Here is a 10,414-nt window from a genome sequence, read left to right on the forward strand (position 1 = left end):
TTGCCTTCTCCACCTTCGGGCTGAGGAACGCGGGGGCAACCTTCCAGCGGCTGGATGGACAGCACCCTGTGGACCTGAAGTTATGCCCGCATGTGGATCATATCCTCATTCTCTTCCAGGTCCCATAAAGAGCACCAGAGGCACATCTGGCAGTCCTGCAGTGCCTGCAAGAGAATGGCCTCGTCATCAGGTTTGACAAGTGCACCTTCAGCGTCGAGAAAGCTGACTTCCTAGGCCACGAGATATCCCCGGATGGTGTCCGCCCGCTCACATCAAAGGTCGCAGCTGTCACCAGGTTCCCCGTCCCCACCTCCGCTAAGGCTGGTCCAGAAGTTCCTCGAATGGTGAATTACTGGCAGGGGTTCATCCCGATCGTGCACACAATGACCTCTGGACGGAGGTCCTGAAAGGTCAACCAAAAATCCTGGTGGGGACCAGCCAGCAGCAGGCCTTCCCGATGCAGGCCGTTCGTTGAGGCAACCACCTTGGCCCACTCAGGACCCCAGCGCCCTCTAATTGATGACGGACGCTGGCAGCGCCGCATGCGGAGCCGCCCTGGCAGATCGCCGATGGCGCCCCTGCCTAACGCTTCTTCAGCAACTAACCCGCGGAGGCCCGCCACAGCACTCTCAACAGGGAACCCGCATGCTCTCAGGTGGTCAGCACTCAAGTTCCTCCTGGAGGGTAAGCCCTTCACAATCTACACGGACCACCAGCTGCTGGTCCACGCTTTCACCAAGCAGGGGGATGCATGGTCTTCCAGGTAGCAGCGGCACCTCGCAGAGTTCACCTGCTCAGTCAAGTACCTCCCCGGCAGGAAAATCCCTATAGCAGAACTGAGCTCAACGCGGTGCAGCTTGGGATCAACTACGAAGACCTCACGCGCAGAGCAGTGCCGACCTGGACTCCAGCCCATCATGAGACTGCCATCACGTCCCTGAAGCGGGCGTGGACGCCGCCCTACCCTCAGGGGTCCAAACCTCCTGCGACGCCAGCACCGCCAGCCCGGCCCCTGGTGCCCGCTTCCGTTGCCGTCAGGTATTCAATGTCATCCACGTGCTGTCCCACCCCTCCGGCAGGATGACGGCCAAGCTGCTGACAGAGAAGTTCGTCTGGCACGGAATGCGGAAGGATGCGAGAACCTGGGCAAGGCAGTGCCTTCGGTGCCAATCCAGCAAAGTTAGTCGTCACACCGAGTCCGGGGTAGGCAAGTTTCCACAGCCGGGGCAGCGGTTCGGCCATATACACATCGACGTCGTCAGCCCCTTGCCCCCGTCAGGCGGAGCCAGGTACCTCCTAACGGCTGTCGACCGCTCAACCAGGTGGCCCGTGGCTACGCCCATGCAGGAAGCCACCACCAGCGAGTGCGCTGAGGCCCTCCTTTCCAGCTGGATCAGCTTCGGGCGCCCGGACTACAACCACTTGGCTGTGGGCCTGCTCTTCCCGCCCAAGTTGTGGTCTCACTCCTGGCACGCCTGCTGGGACATCTCACCACATCACACGGCCACAACCCTGGGCTGAGCAACGGGCTTGGCTTCAGGGTTTTACAGGTCTCCTGAAGGCCTTTATGTCCCGCTGCACCACTGAGGATTGGAAAAGAATACAAGGGTAATCTCGGCTGAGGACTGCCCTCAGAGCTAACAGCAACCCGTCCGCAGCTGAGAAAAATCTACGAGAGACTCTTGTAGTCCCGGCGTAATCCAGGTAGTGGAGGACCGCCACAATCCGGTCGTCCAGGGGCTTTCGTGAGATAGCCGCAAGTTCGCTTCCCCTGTAATCAGACATATACCGTATTGCGGTCACGCCATGCTCCACCCATTCACGTAAATTGTCAGGGATGACGCCGTCCGCCCACCACTGACCAGGCCCTACAGGGGGCCCTTCCGCATGCTGAAGAGGAATGTCAAGACTTTCCGGCTCGCCCTCCACGGAACGGACGATTGGGTGTCGGTTGACCGCATAAAGCCTGCCCTCCTGGAGGAGGACACAGACGTCACTGCACCGCAACCGCCGCCTAAGCAGCCATCTCCGCAGCCAGGCTGCCTCAGAAAACGGGCACGTGGCCGCCCCCGAAAACATCCACCCACACCCACAGCCAGCCGCTCCCGAACTCAGGACAAAACCCCGCTCACTTCACGCAGCCGTGGCACTCTTCAACCCCCCAGTAGATACGTCGATTAATCTGACATTACCCACGCCTTGGGGGTGTTGGGGGTTGGGAGTATTTGTAAATACCCTGCTGAACGGGCTTTCTGTAGACGACCTGCTTCGGTTTCCGCCAGATCTCTGCTCCTGCAACGGTCATGCAAAATTCAGACATACTCCAACCAAACAAATTGTTTTATGTAAATACTTACTTGCTACCAAATTGTATGTTATGTGTCTCCTTCCTTTCAGGTATCAGAATGTATTAAACTCTCTGCTATTGCTCATTTGTAACTCAAAGTGCTTTGCTTGTTGCATTTATTGGCAATTGTTATTGACCAGGTCACCCTTGTTCCCATTGTATTCCCTCGTGTGACGTCATTCCGCCGCCATATAAACCGCCTGTGTCCCCAATAAAGTAGCAGTACCTTTATCCTGCTCGTTTCTTTGACACCTCTTAAACCCTAAACACTCATTAAACACTAAATACTCACTAAATCCTAAATGCTCATTAAATCCCTAACACTCATTAAACACTAAACAGTCAATGAACACTCACTTCAATCACCATTGAATACTCACTAAAGACTTACACACCAAACATTCACTAAAACACGAATTTTCACAAGACATTCGCTAAACACTCACTAAACATTCACTGAATACTTACTAAAGATTCACTAAACACTAACTTTCACAAAACATTCACTAAACCCTAAACACTCACTAAACATTCACTGAATACTTACACACTAAACATTCACGAAACACTAACATTCACTAAACCCAGAGCACTCACTAAACACACACTAAAACCTAAAAAATCAAACATTCACTGAATGCTTGTACACTAAACATTCACTAAACACTAACATTCACTAAACCCTAAACAGTCACTAAACATCCACTGAATACTTACACAGTAAACATTCACTAAACACTAACATGCACTAAACCTTCACTTAACCCTAAACAATCACTAAACACTTATACACTAAACATTCATTAATCCCTAAACTCACTAAACATTCACTGAATACTTACACACTAAACATTCACTAACATTCATAAAACATTCAATGCCCCCAAACTAAACATCACTCAAACACTTACTCACTAAAAACCCTGCAAACATTCACTATACGCTACTTCCACAAATATTAACGATAAAAAATCACAATCACACGGCCTATGTTCAATTTAGGGTTACCAGCCTTAAAGATGGCCACACATTATAGTGCTGGTCCTGGTGGAAGACTACTGGAACTGTTTAGGCACTGGTATAGAGATCGCAACTCCAGGTATACACCCTCACTAAAGTGAATACTCTGCTTTGATTCTTTCTAGAGGATTTTTGATACCCTTTGTCCAATCTCCATTTAACATCCTTGTTCAGCAAATTATATAATGGGTGTACAATCATTGCTAAGTCCTGAATGAAATTTCCATAAAATGTTACCAAACCTAAAAATGACTACGATTCCTTGACATTTTCTGTTACCTTGTACTGCATTCACTTTACCTTTGTCTTGTAAATTCTTTACCATTTATGATAAAGCCTAACCACTCTACTGAGTCAACTTCAAACACATTTATTCTTGTTGACGTTGGTATTATGTTCCTTCAGTTTCGTAGAAATGCGTGTAACCTTTCTGTTAATTTCTTCTTGTTTTTTCAGCTACTAATATATCATCAATAAAAATTACTCCTTATTATTACTCTGCAATATTTTGTCCATTTTTGCTGCCATGACTGTCGTGGATCAGCAGTAACCTATATGGAAGTCTTTTTGGATGATGCAGTCTTAAACAAAAGCATAGCACACACTTCTGAGAATGGTCCATGCCAAGCTGCTGAAATGCTTGTCTTAGATCTACCTTGAAAATATAGAGCATCCTGAATAAAGCAGGAATATGTCTTGGGATTTAGCAATGAATGTTGAGCTACTTGCAATTGTGGATTTAGTGTTACCTTGTAATCTCCACCTAACCTAACCTCACAGCTGACCTTAACAATCAGAACTCATGGTGTAGCCCAATCTGAATAAGCTGTTTTCATTGTGTATGGAATTGGTCTTGGAGCAAAAAATCTAGAGGCAGCATTCCCTTAAAACTAAGACTGCTTGTTATTGAAATTCCTTCATGGTTCATGTTTGTACCTGTAATTCTTAGAATATTGGGTCGTCTAGACCCAATAACGTTTGTCCTTTACCTTGACTATTGACAATGGTAATTTGCTCATCTCTGATCACTGCACTAGATGAAACCGAACTAATCACTACTGTGTTTGTACCGCTGTAACTTCTGAGCACCTTTGTCCAGTTAAGGTTTTATCACCAGGTTAGATATCGTTTGTGTGACTCTTTCAGAAATTATTGTCGCATCTATCTGCATGGTAGTGAGTTTCCCATTTATTTCTATTTGAGCCATAGGATGTTCCTGTGCATCTTTGTTCGCAGAATTAATATGAAATGCAAATTCTTCTACTTCTGCTGTCTTATGTGCACTTTCTTCATTTGTGCCAGAGCCATCATCTGAATTTACGGTTCTATTGATCTGTTTAGTGGTCTCTTGCTTGGCAAATTTACGTTGACTTGTTAAATGACTACGATTTCTCTAGTTATTGCACATCTGACCTGACGCTGGGCACTTATCCCAATCTTTGCTATAATGATCCTGTCTACCACATCTATAGCATGACTTCTTTTGGAGTTTCTGTGTGTCTAGGTGACTTTGATTTGTCTGCTAGTACGCAATAGGTTTACCCTTGTTATATTTGGATATACCAGGGATAAGCTTACTTGTTTGATGTGTTTGCCCTTTCTTTGCATGTTGGTAACTCTTTTTATAGGCTACTTAACTTACCTGGCCACTGCCACATGACTCTTTCCACAGTGACATTTGATTGGTAATTAGCCATTTCAAAGCTCTCAAGCATTCTTTCTGAACTCCTTTGCAAGGAGTTTTCTTCAGGTACTTTTATCTCTTGTGAATTACTCCTTCTGTAACTTGCTCTATTAGCCTCTCTCTTCTAGACTTAATAAATTCACAAGTTGCAGTAATTTTTTAACTTAGTCACAAAAGAGTGTATTGTCTCACCAAGTTCCCAGGATGCTTGTGTGAACTGATGACACCTAAAGTGGTTATTGGTCGAGGAGCAAAATATTTTGTGAGCTCCTTCTAGTTGTGTCCTTAAATGAACTTATCTGTTGGGATTCAAAAGTGTTGTATACGTCTTGAACTTCCAGATCTACAGTATAAGCAATAGCCTTCTGGTTGCTTCAATAATTTTCCCTGGTGCTTGGTGCTTTAGATAAACTCGAAGCTGCCTATCCAGTTTTTCATTTGTACCCATTGTTTAGGATCATCATCAGATATTGTTATTGTCTAGACTTGATATATAGTGGCATGTTTGCTGTAGTACTCTGGGATTTTGGGTTGCTAGGGCAATTGAAGTATGGGTTAGGCTACCACTGGGAGTTTTGGAGAGGCTCTAGGGGAAGTTTTGAATTTGTTAGCCTATATATCTGTTAAATCTAGTTTAATCTCTACTAAAATTCAATCTAGGCTAAACCAGTTTAATTTTATATTGTAATATTTTTGTTACACTTACAACTACTACCTTGAACGCTTTTTTTTTCTTAGGTTATAGCTTCGTAGGCTTTGCCTGGTATGTAGGCTATACTTGCATAGACCTACCTTGAGCCCTTTGTACCCTCTGAACCAAATCCCATTTGCCCTTTAGACACTCCCAATGTGGCACAGTGCTGGATGATTGCTGGTTTGAGGTGATGAAGGCATCCAGCTGAGATTGCCTTGACTTACGGTTGACGTTGTCTCCTTAGCCTTGAGTCGTCATCTGCTTAGGGCTAGAAGGGTAGCCTAGAAGTGCTCCATTTGTTTGCTGGATCTGTCTCTGTACATCACCATTTGTGTGTAATGTTATTTGATATACCTAATACTATTACTTTGACTTTTACTGGTGGGAAGAGAAAGATGATATCTTAATGTATGTTCTAGGATCCCATCCTTGTTGCCATTTGTGGTGTATGTTATTTGATATACCCACACCATTACTTCTTTGACTCTTACCGTGGAAGAGGAAAGATAGTATTTTAATGTATGTTCTAGTATCCCATCCTTGTTGCCATTTGTGGTGTATGTTATTTGTTATACCCACAACATTACTTGACTCTTACCGGTGGAAGAGGAAAGATGATATTTTAATGTATGTTCTAGGATCCCATCCTCGTTGCCATTTGTGGTGTATGTTATTTGATATACCCACACTATTACTTCTTCGACTCTTACTGGTGGAAGAGGAAAGATGATATCTTAATGTATGTTCTAGGATCCCATCCTTGTTGCCATTTGTGGTGTATGTTATTTGATATACCCACACTATTACTTCTTTGACTCTTACTGGTGGAAGAGGAAAGATGATATTTTAATGTATGTTCTAGGATCCCATCTCAAGTGTCATTTGTGTATATTATTTGATATACCCACACTATTACTATTCTTTGACTCTTTGGAAGAGGAAAGATGGTGTTTTAATGTATGTTCTAGGATCCCATTCTTCGTCGTCATGGGCCGAGGATGAAGGGTACACAAAGCGACATCTTCTTGCTGCTCTTATTGCAGTAAGCTACATCTAAGGCGTAGTAAAAGAAGAGTATAGTCTATAGACTTATAACAAGCATGGAGTTAATTATATTAAGGAATCTTATCCTACATACATGAGGTAGAACTTACAGGATCGAAGCCTGTGTTGGATTCAATACTAACACAATAATAATTGGTTATACTTATGCATTACAATATTACGTTAACATGATGCAATACTAGTGCAATAGTTTTAAACTGAATGTGTCCATGGAACATACATAACAGAGGGTGTGCCCACTGTATTCACTGGCTTTGAAGAGTTTGAAGGAAGATTTAATGGTTATACTACCTCAACCAATTGAGCAATGGTCGAAAAAAGCTCTGAGAACAGCGCTGCAATACTTTTTATGTTCATACGTCAAAGGAAGCTGGGAGGGTTGCAAATTATTGAGATGTATGCTGGCATTACATGAGCCCCGGTTTTTTGGCCATGCCAGTAGGTTAGGTTGGGTTAGGGTAGGTTAGAATAACACCTCTTAGGTGATTTGGGTGTGGGAAACATAATGAGATTATTTTCAAGGAAATTCTAAGGTTAGTTTTTAAGATATTGCATCCCGGTTTTTTCAGGGAAAGGGCCTGGTACTCAGTTGCGTTTCGGGAAAATGCGGGAGGTTTAAGAGCTAGGAGATTGGCAATGTATCCAGTGGTGTTTCTGATTCCAGAAAATAACTGGTAGGGTGGTATTATATCTAGTGAATGATACTTCATCTTCTGGACATGCATATGTTAAACTAACAGAAGACGGCAGGGGAGACTATATCAATCCAATTTGCTGGAAGTTAAAGGTGATAGAAGGTCACTGTATGTGGTGACTGTGCAGAGGCTGAAAGGAGATGAAAGGATGACGCTGTAAACTGATGGTGGAGAGGTCAAAGGAAGCTGGAAGAGTGGCTGTGTATCCACTGACCATAGAAAGAGTTAAAGGAAGCTTTGTGGGGGGTTGGGGTGGCAGTTGGCGCTGTATTTACTAGCTGTCCAAATTTTGAAGGAATCTGAGATATTGGTAGTGTATCCAATTGCATTACAGAGGTCAAGGAAAAATGGGAGATGTGGCTGTTTAGAGACTGAATGAAACTAGGATGGCGTAAACTAAAAGTTACCAAAGGTGAAAAGGTCAAAGGGAAGCTGAGAGGTGGCACCGAATCAGCTTGCTGTGCTAAGGTTGAAGGTAGCTGAAAGTTTAGCACTATATTCCCTGGGGATGCAGAGATCATAGGAATCAGGGAGGGTAGTACTATCGTATGTGCACTGGTGCATAGGAAACCAAAGAATGCCGTGAACATTGCTACCACAGTATATCTGGCTGGTGTAGATGTTAAAGGAAGCCAGTTTACAGCAATGTGTCCACAGCCTGGGCAAAGTAGAGGGGTGGCCCTCTTACAGCTGACTGCAGAGTTCAAGGGAAGCTGGAGGGTAGCAGTGTATCCCCTGGCTCTGCACAGGTCAAAGGAAGCTAGAAGGCTGGCACTTTATCCGCTGGCTTTGTTGAATTTGAATTAAAGAGAGAATGATACTAAAATCACTGGCCCTATAGCAATTGCAGTAAGCTAAGAGGGCATCACTGCACCCACTGTATTTCCAGGTGTCAAAGGATGCTGGAGGGGGACACTGTATCTACTGGCTACTTACACCTTTTAAGTGGAGAGGTCAAAGAAATTTTGGAGGCTGGTTGAGTATCCACCGACAGTGAAAGACTCCAAAGAAGCTGGGAGGTGTCACAGTATCTAATGGCTGCGGTGAATGTGAATGAAGTTAAGAGTGGCACTACAATACAGTATATCTACTGACGCATTTACTATAGTCAGAGATGGAACAGAAAGGATTATGGAAACGAAAATAACATTCAAACACAGCAGCATAATATGTTCGCATCAAGAAAATAAGTTCCAGAATTGCCACAAATTTTGTTGTTCATCGACATAATTACCTGATTTGCTTTCTGTACCAGAAAGTTACTGGGCTTTACAGCTGTTATGTTTTTAACATGCCTGCTTTACTGATTTTCATGAATGTTCATGCATGGCGCCCAGGTCGGTGGGATTAAGTAAAAAGAAAGAAAATAAAAAGGCATGATGGGTTGTCAGTATAGTCCGCCATATGAGGAAACTAGAAATGCTGAGAAATTTAGATTCAGTCTGGATATGGTAAAACAATTTGCTAATGCGAATAGTAGAATTAGAGTTGATGACAGAATATTGGCTAATGGGATTAAGTATTTTTGAAAACTGGTGGAGAGAAGCGTAGCAACAGCTGGTCAAATGGATTGGCGGATAAAAGAGTAAGGCCTCATATTGTATATATGATATATATAATGTCACGATGCGTATCAAGTACCTGGTTATTACACAACTAATCTCAAAATTCAAAAATATGTCACTTCAAGATACATGAACTCTCATAACATTAATTGTTACGACTGAGTACTCTAAAGGTAACAGTGATCCCCTTAAGAAAAACTTATTTATCAATCACTTGGAAAATCAAACTAAGTCTATCAGAATAGGTGTGAGGTATCAAAAATTAAGCTAGAAATATTCTAGAGTAGAAGGCATCACTCCATCAAAAAACTCTAACTATTTCCCTGGTCTTAATTCACTTTAGCAAAACTAAAAAGACAAAACATGTTTATCACTTGCCTTAACACAATCAATCCTATTCACTGGTGATCAATAAATGAAACACTGTTTTTCTAAAAATGTTAAATACAAAAATTTATTTTCAAATTCAAAGTTTATAATTGAATTCACAATCTGAAAAAATTTACCATTACTTGAAAATAACACAACACTCAATTAATTCTTGAATTCAATTATGAAACAAAACTAATTCACAAAAACTTTATCAAAATTTAAATTAATCAAGCAAAATTTACACTATCAAAAATTACTCAAGATTAAAAAGAAAATCTTAACTTGAGATATCAAAATCAAATATGCAATGTTAAATTACGTATGCAATGTTAAATTACCAAGAAATATTTAAAATGCTATGTAAATAAATGTTACATCACAAACATAAAAATGTGAAAATATAAAGAGATTGTAAATAGAAAAACACACAAAAATACACATAAGATTTATCAATAATGATTTCACTTGTTCAAAATTTCTAACTTATCATACCATGGTATTAATAAGTAAAGTTCACGTTACCTTACACCACTTGTGAAAACCACTGTAAATCACTTGCTGCAGCTGCGTTACACAATACACACTTTTTACCAGGCGCCGTTACGAACTAAATAACTTTGCTAAATTCAGATCTCAAAGTTAATGTTAATATGTGACCACAAAATACTACGTTAAAAGTAATCTCTTCCTAAGAACGAGAGAGAGAGAGAAATTACCAATTCAACTGGTCTCAGAAATCAGAATGAAATAGATTTTAGGATTCCAGTAATACGTGAAACAATTACACGATGTCATTAAAGCATTTTGGTACGAGATATAAAGGAAGTTCTAGAAGCAGGAGGTGACGTCATTAAAGCATTTTGGGTGCGAGATACAATGGAGAAGCTTCGGGAAAATGACGTCATCAGCTAAACGTTTTGAACGCATCTTACAAAACATGACGTAATTGATCAAGACACGTATTCTTTCTCT

General features: G+C 42.2%; 1 protein-coding gene across 1 annotated transcript in view; it reads left to right on the plus strand.

Moving 5' to 3' along the window:
* The first annotated feature begins 3,366 nt into the window (after positions 1-3,366).
* LOC136825620 (uncharacterized) overlaps positions 3,367-10,414 on the plus strand; it is a 30,753-nt gene continuing 23,705 nt past the window's right edge. The window contains exon 1 of the mRNA XM_067082208.1: positions 3,367-3,446. Coding sequence (XP_066938309.1) covers positions 3,367-3,446 — 80 coding nt within the window. The remainder of the gene's footprint in view (positions 3,447-10,414) is intronic.

The sequence above is a fragment of the Macrobrachium rosenbergii genome, chromosome 39, assembly GCF_040412425.1.
Source record: "Macrobrachium rosenbergii isolate ZJJX-2024 chromosome 39, ASM4041242v1, whole genome shotgun sequence".
In the NCBI taxonomy this organism is placed as follows: Eukaryota; Metazoa; Arthropoda; class Malacostraca; order Decapoda; family Palaemonidae; genus Macrobrachium; species Macrobrachium rosenbergii.